Source organism: Adiantum capillus-veneris, chromosome 15 (assembly GCF_014529385.1).
Source record: "Adiantum capillus-veneris isolate H3 chromosome 15, ASM1452938v2, whole genome shotgun sequence".
In the NCBI taxonomy this organism is placed as follows: domain Eukaryota; kingdom Viridiplantae; phylum Streptophyta; class Polypodiopsida; order Polypodiales; family Pteridaceae; genus Adiantum; species Adiantum capillus-veneris.
The window spans coordinates 44,308,003-44,321,069 of NC_140945.1; the positions used below are offsets into that span (position 1 = coordinate 44,308,003).

General features: G+C 44.0%; 1 protein-coding gene across 1 annotated transcript in view; it reads left to right on the forward strand.

Moving 5' to 3' along the window:
• The window catches only part of LOC147440594 (sulfite reductase [ferredoxin], chloroplastic-like), a 105,299-nt gene that overhangs the window by 26,257 nt on the left and 65,975 nt on the right, over positions 1 to 13,067 (forward strand). The window contains exon 3 of the mRNA XM_086530311.1: positions 9,944 to 10,729. Within this exon, the coding sequence (XP_086386437.1) occupies positions 9,944 to 10,729 (786 nt within the window). The remainder of the gene's footprint in view (positions 1 to 9,943; positions 10,730 to 13,067) is intronic.

Consider the following 13,067-nt stretch of genomic DNA (forward strand, 5'->3'; position numbering starts at 1 on the left):
TCTGCTTGGCTGTTAAATGAATTTGAAGCCGACGTCATGACAGATTGGCACCGGCTTACTTCGGCTACATGCAAGAGCTTGTTGGAGTATAGTCGGAGGTTTTGTAAAGCGTTACTCTCAGTGACCTCCTACAGATTTGTACCGTTGACAAAGCAGATAGAGAAGTACTGTTGTGGGCTACCTAAAGAGCTTCGCAATTACTCTACCAAGAACAAAGTGGCTACTCTCACTCAGCTTATGGAAGTTGCTAACACTGGTCTTGCCTTGTTGAAAGGAGAGGACAGTGGGTTTCCGAGCAACCAGAAAGGAGGGTAGCAAAACAAAAATTCAGCCCTATGTGAAAACGGCTCCTGAAGCGTCACAAGGGTCAGAGAAGGCCACCAAAGACAAGGATTCAGCCGGGACTTTCGGGGAGCAGGCAAAGAAACAGAAAAGGAAGCCTTTTGTGCACAAGTCGCTCGAGGAAAATAAGGTCCTAATGGCTGAAAATAAATGCTTTATATGCGAGCAGCCTGGTCACTTTGCTACCAATTGAAAAGACCAGCTGACTCCGATGATAAAGAGGACCAAAAAGGCAAAAAGCCTAAACCCACGGCAGGTTTGGTGCCAGATATGGTGGGTGATAGGCCCAGTACAGTTGCCAGTGAGTTATGCAGGGCATGGGGTAAAGTTAGGGATCGGACGACACTCATCTTCTTTGATCCAGGTGCCAAAGCAAACAGAGCTAGCTATGAAGCTAGGCATCAGAGTTGAAGAAATGGGATACACAACACAGGTAGGGTTGGCATGTCGTGGCCACTCAGAGTGTGTTACTCCCATTATTGGAAAACTGCGTCTGCATATTCAATCATATGTGGACACAGAAGAATTTTATATCATGCCATTGGAAGGGTGCGATGCGCTACTTGGAATTCCATGGATGTTCAGAGTGCATGGCGTGTTGGATTCCTTCGGCAAGATGATCACCCTTCAGCATAGGGGCAAAACTCATGTTTTGGATGTAAAGCTCAAAGGGGAGTCTGTCCCTATTGTATCTGCTTCGGGGTGTAGCCCACCAAATAGACCTCCCTACAAGGTTAGTGCGGTGCAGTAGAAAGAGTTTATGGGCCAGGTTGAGGAGTTATTAGAGAAGGGACTGATTGAGCTTAGTTCTTCACCCTTTTGCTCCCCAGTGCTCCTAGTGTAGAAAAAGGATGGCTCATGGCGCATGTGTATTGATTATCGTGCGTTGAATAAGAATACCATCAAGAATAGGTTTCCTATTCCTAGAATTGATGATATTCTCGAACTTTTAGAGGGTGCTGCAAGTTTCAGCAGGATAGACCTTAAGAGTGGCTACCACCAGATTCGTATAAGGCCAGAGGATGTGCACAAGACTGCGTTCAGAACAACATTTGGTCTTTATGAGTTTCTAGTGATGCCGTTTGGGCTAACAAATGCTCTTGCCACGTTCAACAGAATGATGGACCGGATTTTCCGCTCGCATCAACAGCTTGTTGGGACGTTCTTCGATGACATGATAATCTATTCGAAGAATGAAGAGGAGCATAGGCGTCACTTGACCATTTTGTTCGAAGAGTTGCACAGTCACAAGCTACTCGTCAATCCTAAGAAAAGCGAATTCTTCCTTGAAGAGATCGACTTTCTTGGCCACATAGTCTCAAAGGATAGTGTCATAATGGATCCCGCAAAGGTCAAAGCTATTAAGACATGGCTAGACTTGAAGGCTGTGCATGATGTTGGAAGCTTCTTGGGATTGTGTTCCTACTATTAGAAGGTTTATCAGGAATTTTGCAGAGATAGCATCACTTCTTCACGCTTTGCAAAAGAGATGGACACAAAAAGAGATTTCAACTTTTAGTCTCTTAAAGGAAGAGTTGACTTTAGATTCAGTAATTGTTTTGCCAGATCTCAGGAAGTCATTTGTGGTCCAGTGTGACGCATGTGGCAATAACATCGGAGCAGTGCTAATGCAAGATGGACGGGTAGTAGCTTATGAAAGCCGAATTTTGCAAAGGCAAGAGAAGACTATGCAAGTCTATGAGAAAGAGCTCTTGGCCGTGATTCATGCGCTTTCTAGCTGGAAGCACTACCTCTTAGGTGCTGATTTTTTTGTCCAAACAGACCATTAGACCTTGCGATACTTCTTGACACAGTCAAAGCTATCCGAAAAGCATATGCGATGGGCAAACATTCTTTCTATGTTCCACTTCCAGATTATGCATATGGAAGGCAAGAAGAATGTTGTGGCATATGCGTTATCAAGGAAGCCACAAATTTCAGCTGTGTCAATTCCGTATCATCATGAGCTAGATGACATGGAGGAACAGTATGCTACTGATGAAGATTTTGCAAGGATCTTTGAACAGTTGCAAGAGGGGCAACATCATGAGCACTGCCTCCTCAGAGATGGTTTTATGATGATGCATGGCAGACTTTGTGTCACTAGGCCATTGCGACATAAGGTCATGGAAGAGAGTCATGTCCCATCGTATGCAGGGCATCGTAGTATTGATGCGACTGTTAAAGCGCTAGAGACATTCTTCTATTGGCCTACCTTGAGGAGAGATGTGGATACCTTTGTGCGAGCATGCGTGATTTGCCAAAAGGTTAAGTTTGACAGGCAAAAGGCACCAGGACTGTTACAACCACTACCGATTCCGGATAAGCCATGGGAAAGCATTGCTATGGACTTTATCTTTGATCCTCCATAAAATCTGATCAGATGGCACGCTTGTTTATGTACAATGTGTTTAAGTACCATGGTATGCCACAATTGATTGTAGTGATCGTGATCCTCGCATGACAAGTTTGTTTGGATATAAATGTTTGAGAACATGGGCACTACGCTCAAGTTTTCGTCTTCGTTTCATCCACAAACTGATGGACAGCCAGAAGAAGCTAATTCTACTGTCTTGGATCTGCTAAAATGCTATGTGTCAGATAATAAGGGCAAGTGGGAATAGTATTTGCCTAGCTTGAGTATGCGTACAATAATACGATGCATTCGTCGACTGGGAAGGCACCTTTTGAGATTGTTGAAGGCGGAAAAAAATTTCCTCCCATTTTGCATACAAAGGACAAGATCTTTGAGGCAGATCGATATGTTGAAAACATGGATGAAATGTATAAGAAAATTAAAGTTGCCTTGGAGAAGACTCAGGCATAGCAGAAAAAGGCTGCTGATCGTCACTGTCGTGAATTGCTGTTATCACCTAGTGATTGGGTTCTGTTAAGGTACGAGAAGGCAAGGTTAAAGAAGATGAAGGGCAAGGAACTGTTGTTTCTAAGCTCAGCATGCGTTACTATGGCTTAAAGGCTGAAATTGCTGATGCGTGGAAGATTCATAATGCGTTTCACGCGAGTCTTCTAAGACCCTTCGTGGGTGATGTGCTAGAAGATGTGCCAGATGAGGATCAGCCAGAAGTTGAGGAACTTGATGAGATCCTGTACCTGAGCAAGTTTTGGCGCATAACGACAAAAAAGTTAAAGGACAGGTTGCAAGACGCTACTTGGTGAAGTTCAAGAACTATCCGCCTATGGATGCAAAGTGCATGGAAGAGCATGAACTGTCAGAGTCACCAAATGTATTGCAACTTTTCCTTGAAGCCTTTGGGTTACAACCTACTTATGCCCCAACCCAACGTGTGCAAAGGAGAGGTAATTGCAAATGGTCGGACATTGTATGGCCAATGTGAACGGTAGTTTCACCCGTAGACGGGAAGTGGGTCAACATTGGATCGTATAGTAGAGAATGTCTAGGCTCAGTGCAAGTTCATGTAGGTCCCCCCGTTGCACTTAGCAAGTTGGTGGATACTAGGAAGTGAACTCAATAAAGGCATAAAGTCAAGGTGGAATCACTAACTGAAAGTATCCGATAGTTGGCCACATTGCACTTTTGGATGTGGTCCCAATGAGGATAGATGGTCAAAGACCAGTGGGAGCCCAATGGAAGCGTCTCCTAAAAATTAGGGAACTGCTATACTGGGCCATGACATGTGTTTGTGTCATTACCTTCGGAATGACAAGGGAAGCATTTTAGAACTTTGTCACGAAGTCAATTGGGCAACTAGTTGGGAGATTTTTAGGCGGCAACCCCGAAACGGGAAAATGCTTGTAATTGCGCCAAGTGGCACATTTCTGTGCACTTTCCTCTTGCAGAAAATTGGGCGCTGAATTTTGTAGCTGGGAGGGCTCATTTGTGAAACCGGGTCACAGGTTAAGAGCTATGGAGTGCTTTCTTTCCACGCTATGTACAATGTGGTGCTAGGAGTGATGCCTTGCACATTACACACTGCTCTCTCTCTCTCTCTTCCCTACGTGCAGTTATGTGATGCCCCACAAGAGGACTCTTCATTTGACTGATGTACAGCTGTGTGGTTTCATGCTTTTGTGCTGAGGCAAGAGCCTCCTTGAGCAGGAACAGGGGTTGCTAATTGCTACTCCAAAGCAGGCACCGGTGAGGGTCGTAACCTCACCGTACAGGTGCGTTTTCAGCGCTGGTTATGTGCTGTATTTTGACTGTTTTTTAGCCATACGGACGCCAGAACCATTGGGAACAGTGGCCCGGTGACAGAGGACAGTTTGGGGACTGTTTAGGGCTGAAAATAAGGCAAAGATCAGTAAATACAGTGTGCTGAATTTACTGTTTTTGGGAAGGAATCAGAGGGTTTATGCCAATGGAAGTGAGTTCCCACAGGGGAATTGGTTTCGTGCAAGTTTTCAGGCTGTTATGTTGCCGAAATTTCGCCAAAACAGGTGATATCTAGCTGGATACAAGTAAAGAATTCCCAGGACTCTACTTTGTAATTTACCCTCTCAAAGTATAAAGAAATAGTGAAAGGGGCGCCAATTTTGGGGCCTACAGGTTGTCGGCGTCTACTCAAAGCATTCTAGTTTTCGAGCCGTGTGTGTGCTTAAGTGTTAATTCCCGTCGCAAGTGTCCTTTGCACGTTCTCTCTGTGTGTCTAAAGTAAAGTAAAGAATTTCGGGGGAAAGCCAAAGCTTACCGCCCTATGGTCCGGTTTCAAAACCCTAGGAAGGAGGATCCCGCCTCATGATAGCCTAACGGGTGAGCAACACCGTGAAGTGCACCGCCGTGAACAGGTACGTCTACCTCAATTACGGCCGGGCGCAGCCTATCCTATGGTGCATGAGAGATGTTTGTTCCGGATGGTTGAATTGTAACAAACTGCTGACGTGTCAAAGCCTAAAGAATGGAGTCAACGTACAGATGTGGCCGAGGGGCCTAAACCCTAATGTCTGCCAGAAACCCTAATTGCTGAAACCCTAATTTTGAAACCCTAACTGCTGAAACCCTTACTTCATCGCGCATCGAGCGCGCTCCCGTCTTCACCCCAGTGTCTTACAGGGCATAAGCCAATTAAGATCACTTGCAAGAGAAGGATCCAGATTTGTTTCAAGTCGCTGTTTTTCTCAGAAGCAGTGCCATGCAGATGTTGATGTCTACAGCTACCAAGCAACATACTCCAAGTACTTGGCAAGCTTTCAAGAAAATTTTTTGTCCGAAGTTATATGGTTTTTGACATCTTCCTTCGGAGTGCAACTTCTGGCAGAGTGGGGTATCCTAAAATGCTTGCCATGGAAACCCTAGCAGATAATATCTTGAAATTTCTCAACATCTCTCAGTAGATGTCTCTTCACGAGCAGATGACCTTGGAGGTTTAGTGCGATTGCTATCTTGTGACTACCATCGCCGCCAAAGCAACACTGTTTGTCCAAGAGCTGATGGACCATGCTGTGCTCGGCTACGACCTCATGGAAGGAACCTAACCCTAATTTTTGGTGCAGGTTTCAAGATGGAAAGTCAGTCGACTTTTCGAGCTCGACTGATGTCGAGATTGCTTTTTAAGTTTGAGTTCTCTTTGATCTTGTTTGGTGATCCTGTTTGGAATTTGTTTGAAATGGATGGTATTTGTTTTGAACCTGTTTTGGTGCCGATTTGAATTGTTTGACTCTGGTTTGATATTGGTTTCAATGATTGGTGATTTTACTCCCGAATGGAGAAGTGATAAATACTGTTTTGGTATTGTTTAAACCTCGGAACGACGTAGGCCGATACCTGGGGAGCGTTTCGTTGTATGTTTGAAAACCTTCGAACGACGCAGGCCGATGCCTGGGGAGCGTTTGGTTGTATGCTTGTAAAATAATTGTTGTTGTGACTCCCGGCCCGGACCTGAATGGTTATGTGGGAGGAGTATTAAGAAGTCTGAGCAGTGGTTACTCTTAGCACCTCCAAACGACGCAGGCTGCGGTCTGGGGGGCGTTTGGTTGTAAAAGGCCTCTATATCTCCCGGCCCGGACCTTTTTAGGTTATGCGGGAGGAGTGATGAGGAAGTCGTTGAATATCTCCCGGCCCGGACCTTGTTAGGTTATGCGGGAGGAGTGTTCATCGGCGGCTTTATGTTTCTATGTCTTGTAACATGCATATGTGAGCATTTGTGTTGCATTGTGATGTGCCAACCATTGAATATTCCTAATTGGATGAGATTGCCTGGGTATGTAATTTTAGTGCATCAAGACACCCGAGGAAGATCAGTACGGTCTGGGTGTGATGGCTAATTTTACTACGCCGGAATATCAAGAGTTCCGATCTGGACGAAAGGAGAAGCTAACTCTTTGATCAAAACAGCCGATAGGAGCAGCTAACTCCTTGATCAAAAGAGCAGAAAGGAGAAGCTAACTCCTTAATAAAAAGAGCAAATTGATTGTCCCTCGGAATGACCCTCGGAAATTTTTGAGCTAACTTGAGTTGTTTTGCAGGTATGCTGTAATCGCGGACGATTACTCTCTTTCAAGAAGGGGAGATGTAACAAACTGCTGACGTGTCAAAGCCTAAAGAATGGAGTCAACGTACAGATGTGGCCGAGGGGCCTAAACCCTAATGTCATCCAAAAACCCTAACTGTTGAAACCCTAATTCTGAAAACCCTAACCCTAAAACCTACAAACCCTAATTTTTGCCAAAAACCCTAACCCTAACCCTAACCCTAAGGCAGTAGACAAATTCCGAAAATTGCGTTGACATGATGACGTGGCAGGCTGTACGGATTTCCGCGTTTTGCGCTGGATGATGATGTGGCAGGTTGTACGGATTTTCGCGTGTCGTCTCTCTCTCCATTTCAGTTCAGTTGTTATTTGAAGTGCTAAAAGTCTGCTCAGTTTGTTCTTTTCTATTGGCACGTGGTGCCCGCCTTATGACATGAATACTTCTTCTTGATGCTCTTTGTCACCCATCCGATGCGACGCATCAGAAGTATCCCTAGTTGGCAGCCTACAATATTCCCGTTCAGAGTGCTCTCATCATGCCTCTGAATGAGGCACTAGAAATATTTGTACTCGGATGTCTCAAGCAAGAAAACATATGGATCTAGTTAAATCCAATAATCCATTATATTTCTTTCAAATGAATCTAATTTAGCAACAGGAGCTAAACATAGACCACAAGCACAATCTAGGGAAGCCTTCCCCCCTCTCTCTCCCTTTTCTCCCTTTGCAGGTTGGGTGTAGACTCTAGAGGCAAGAGCAGCCCATTGTCTACTTTGCATGTATGGAGTATCTGTGGGCAGCAGGTTAAAATATGTCTCCTGGCCCGGACCACGAATGCCACGCATGTGGGTGATCAGCCCGAGAGCACATTAGCCACACAAGTATGCCCTCACCCTAGATGAAGTAGCAGAGTGGGGTAATTCTTAACACCCGCTCTTACACTTGATGCTGAACAAAAGCCACTAGAGGCTGGAGATGTGAGGCCTCGAATGAAGATGTCTGCTGCAATGCTGCAAGAGGAAAATCCTCCACAAGCGTAGCAATGGGAAACTCGGGCGCCAAGAAATCTCCAAGTAGATGCTGTCACAAGCAAATTAAGGAACTGTTGGAACATGTGTACTCCGTCACTGCCAAGTGTGTGTCAAGCTCCAGAAAGATGTCCCGTCTGTGTGTGAAAATTTGAAAATAACTCTTGTCAGAGACTTAACAGTCGTAAAAGAGTGCCGATAGGCCTGCAAATGTCTAATCTCTCTAAGAAGATCTATGGTTACCCATCTGAAGAAAAGTGGAAACAGCTGCAACCCAACATGGCCAAGCAGCTGATTTATAAAAACTTTAGGAAGGTTAGACTGAGAAGTCTACAGTGAAATCTCTCTACCTTGTGCTACAACAATCACCATGAGACTGCCGAAACCACCATTGAATGGTGTCCTGTCTGTAGGTAGAGTGTTTTCCAAGTGAGACTAAGGAGCCTCTACTATGGTTGTCCTCTGAGGGATGGTCAGATCAAGATGTTTGCACTGTAGTCATCCTTTGAGAAGAGGGATGGGCAAACCAAGATGTCTGCGCCAAAATGCTTGTATTGTCTGCCTTCCAATCCTCCAGTGCAAACCAAAGCATGATCCACGTTGACAATGCCACGAGACAGCAAGTCAGAGCGAGTATCCTTCTGCTGAGTTGAGATGGATCACAATTGCCCAAGTTGAGGGGATGTGCATGGTGTAAGATTACCGAGGGTCAGTAAAGACAACTTCGAAGGTAAGAATCCAAATGAAGATTAGAGAAGAGAGCAACTGTATTGCTGGTGAAGCAGTGGAGGTTTGTATGATCCCTCACATCTTGCCGGTAAACTCCGTAAGGAAAGTCCAAAGCATTGAAGCTCCACTCCATTCTGCAGATCGAGGTCAAAAGAATGCTCCTCCAAGTCAATGTACCTATCATATCAAGGTCTATTGTTCAAGCCGATGTCAAGGATACCACAAGTTGCACGATCACCAATAGACCGCACGAACCACCGTTAGATGGTGTCCTATTAATACGTAACCGAAGAAGAGGCAAAGTAGCAAACTTTGAGCCTGCTGTCCACCCAAAAACACGCCTGCTAGGGGTTGAAAATGCTGCTGTTCAGTGAAAATCAAGGTGCTCATGTGCTCCTGGCTTGTACTGGAGCATTGTAGAGGTCCAAATAGGGTAGATCTCCTTCTGCTCAACGGTTGGAAGGATGAAAACAGAAAAAATCCAGTGTAAAGCTCGATAGCAATTACTGTATCACCATCATCGTCATTGAACCGTTTGTAGAACTGGTGTAGATGGTTGTCCAAAGGCTAGATTCGATGCCACCGCTGCCAAGTCAACATTTGTCTATGCTCTCTTGACTCGTGTATGTTTGTTTTCACCCATGACATTGGTCGTGATTGATTATTCTTGGGCCCACTTCACAAGCTGTACTATTACTGCAGATTGTTATTCTATATAGCAATTATACAGCAGTCTTTGTTTCTACAACACAGGCTAGTGTGTAGTCTTAGGAGTGCATATAGTTGATGAATCACATTTTCCTTCATAACCGTAGATCCAAGGGTTGTGGTTTTTGCTCTTCTTGGAGGGGATGACGAGATTGTTGTTATTCAGAGTAAGTTGAATTTGTGGGTTCTTTACATTTAGCAAACTTAAAAATATTGATAAATTTGTGGAGAGAAGTAAACTCATACAAGAAAACCGTAGGAGAAAACTCAAAATCATTGAATCTACATAAAGAGTTTTTAGAACTATCAACCTTTAAGTCATCGAGTGATGTGGGACTGCACCAACTTGTGGATGCTATGTTTTTAAATGACGTCGCAAAGCGCATATAGAGTCAATCATGCGGGACTCCGCCAGCTTGTAGATGCTGATGCTTTTAAATGACGTGGAAAAGCTTTCAAATGCGATTTACTGGAACTGGTTAAAACATCATATAACAAAGCTTCTACACTGGGCAGGACCTTAATTTCAAACAAATTTGCAACTTTGAGGTTTCTTGATGTTTAAATTCTACCCAAATGCTAAGTGCTTGTGTTGGATGTCCTTTTTGCTTGAAGATCTTGCCTTGAATATGCTTCTTAGGTTTTGTTTTCAGTTTTCGTAGAATGATGTATTCCATTGTAACACTGCAGCCAGTGAAGCCGCCGAATTCTCTCCCAGTGAAACGGAGCAAAGTAGAGATTATCAAGGAGCAGAGCAATTACCTTCGATTTCCTCTAAAGGAAGAACTAGAAACTGAGGCTCCTAATATCAATGAAGCAGCAGTCCAATTAATCAAGTTTCATGGGAGCTATCAACAAGACAACAGAGAGGACAGGGTTGGAGGAAAGGCTTACCAATTTATGCTAAGGACGAAACAACCGTCTGGAAAGGTATCAAATAAACTGTATTTGGTGATGGATGAACTCGCCGACCAGTTTGGGATCAGAACTCTACGTCTGACGACGCGACAAACATTCCAGCTTCATGGTGTTTTGAAGCATAACTTAAAGACTGTCATGAGCACAATCATAAAGAGTATGGGCTCAACGTTGGGTGCTTGTGGTGATTTGAACCGTAATGTCATGGCACCTGCTTTTCCTTTTACAAGGAAAGATTATTTGTTTGCCCAAGAAACTGCTGATAAAATAGCTGCACTTTTGGCTCCTAAAGCAGGCTCCTATTATGACATGTGGGTGGACGGGGAGAAGATAATGTCGGCAGACCCTCCTGATGTCATAGAGGTTTTGAATGATAATTCCCGTGACATTAACTTTGAAGACTCACCTGAACCACTTTATGGTACACAATTTCTTCCACGGAAGTTCAAGGTGGCAGTAACAGTACCGCGAGATAACTCAGTTGACCTCTTGACTAATGATGTTGGGCTAGTTGTGATCAGTGACGATGACGGGGAACCCAAAGGTTTCAACATCTATGTAAGTAGCTTTCTAATTCACAACCACTCTCTGTATGAAGATCATTTGGCTCATTAAACAAAACTCAAGAAGTTTTCTTGCTTTTGATCAACAGTGTATTAAGTCATGTAATGCTTTCCTGGGAAATGCAGTTCTTTGAATGCTGCTGAGTGCGTGATTCTGCAGAACTTTATGTTCTGATAATCTCTTAGTTTTCTAGCTTTATATGCTAGTTTCCACAAGCGTGCAACTCCATTATGCTCGAGTGTTTTTCTGGCTTACCTGATTTATGTGTGTGTTCTCCCATCCTGTAGAAAGGATGCTCACAAAAAGACAACGAGACCATTTAAGCTTAAAACTTTTGAGGACTTGCATATATGCATGCAATCAAGCACGTACATATTTCAAATGTGTGCTTATATACAAATACATGCATAAAAGTAATGAATGCAATACAGACTTTGATCGATCTGCTCCGCAAGTTTGTCGTGGACAAGAAAACACTAACAGAGTCCCACACCACTTGCCCTGCTTCTAGTCGCTGACCTGCACGCACCCCCTCAGCTCTGTGAGAGGGATTTGATTTGATATTTACGTCCTCGGGGGGCCAAAATGACCCATGGGACCCTCGAAAACTCTAAGCAAACTCCCCTTGCGGGGGTGTGTGGTGTGTAGCACCCTTTGCCTTTTCCATGAGTAGTGTGTGATGTTCGAGAATACTGGTTAGGTATATGCCTAGAGCTGTAGGAGATGGGTCGGTTTTAGAGAGCAATTCCTCAAGAGTAGTGCATCCCCTTGTAAGCTGCTGAAAATCAGCGCGTATGTCGGTGTATGCGGGGCATTCTAGAGTCACATGTGTCTCATCCTCAATCTTTTGTAAACTGCATTGGGTGCATTCTCTATGGCTTGCATCAATTTTCAGCCATCCTCCTGTCTCTACTTTCAGCCTGTGAGCTCTCATACGCATCATAGTGATGGCTCTTCTTGCTCGGTGACACATAGGAGTTCTTATGTGAACTTGTGTTTCTGACATTTTGTATGCCTCCCAATACTTTATGTGTACATGTTTGCAGTAGTATTCAAATTTAGTTCTGTGTGTAGCCGTCTTCCATTTGTTGTGGAGACTGTCTAGCGTTGTCAGCTCAAAATTCAGCATATAATCTCCTTCTTTTCCTTCTTCGATAGGCATGTCTACATATGCTTCCACATTCCATCTTGCAAACCATCTCTTGATGTCTTGTACCAGACTTGAGGAGAGGATTTTGCTCTTGTTGGTTTTTTGTGGTGCACAACCGACTCCCCATGCCACTTGTGGTATTCTGTTGGGAGACATCTTCTTCACTTTCATAATGTATTTGTACATTCTCTGCAATGCTTTCATTTCTAATGGCCTGTTGCCTGTTTCCAACATCATCACGGAGTATGGTGTCGTTGTTTTGACCCCAAGATGTCTACATAAGAACTTCTTTTGTATCTTTTCTATTTCGTTCCATGTACTGGCCGATATGCTAGCATCCCAAACTTCCACCCCGTGTAGTATGGTCTGTACTACGCATGTTTCAAATACCATTGCTTTGATCTCCCATCTTTGGATATTGCTTTGTGTACACATATTCTCAAATTGGTAGTATTTGGCCTTGCCCGCATCAAGTCTGCTTCTTACACAACTTCCCCATTCATGATTGGAAGGAATATCCACTCCCAAATATTTAAAACTATCCACCACTTCGATTGCTTGGTCTAGGTACATCACCTTGGGCTGATTTTCTATTTTGTGTGTTCTTATGGACATAATCTTCGTCTTTTTCACATTGACAGCTAAGCCCGTAGCTTCACAGAAAGCATGCACGGCATCCATTGATCTTTGTAATGACCTGAGGTTATATGCAAAAAGGACTACATCATCCGCATATATGAGAAGCCAAAGTATGAAAGCTCCAATACTTGGTCTATCTTCTTCTTGTGCGAGTGCTTGTTGTATGAAGTCCTCAAGTTGATCTAAGCGTAATCCAAAAAGTGTTGGGGACAGAGGGCAGCCTTGTTTCACTCCCATGTTACTTTTGAACTCTTGGGAGAAACCCGTTTGCATTTTCAACATGCATCTCGCCTTTTTGTAGAGACGAGCCACCGCCGCTCTAAGGTGTATCGGTACTCCAATGTTTTCCATTCTTTTCCACAAACCATCTCTGCAAACTGTGTCGAACGCTTTTTTGAAGTCCACAAAACAACAATACAAAGTTTTGCCCTTCAATCGGCTTTCTTCCATCAATACTCTGAGCGACATGAGGTGATCTATAGTGCTGTATTGACATCTAAAGCCTACTTGACCAATTGCACGTTTGTCATTACATTTAGCCCA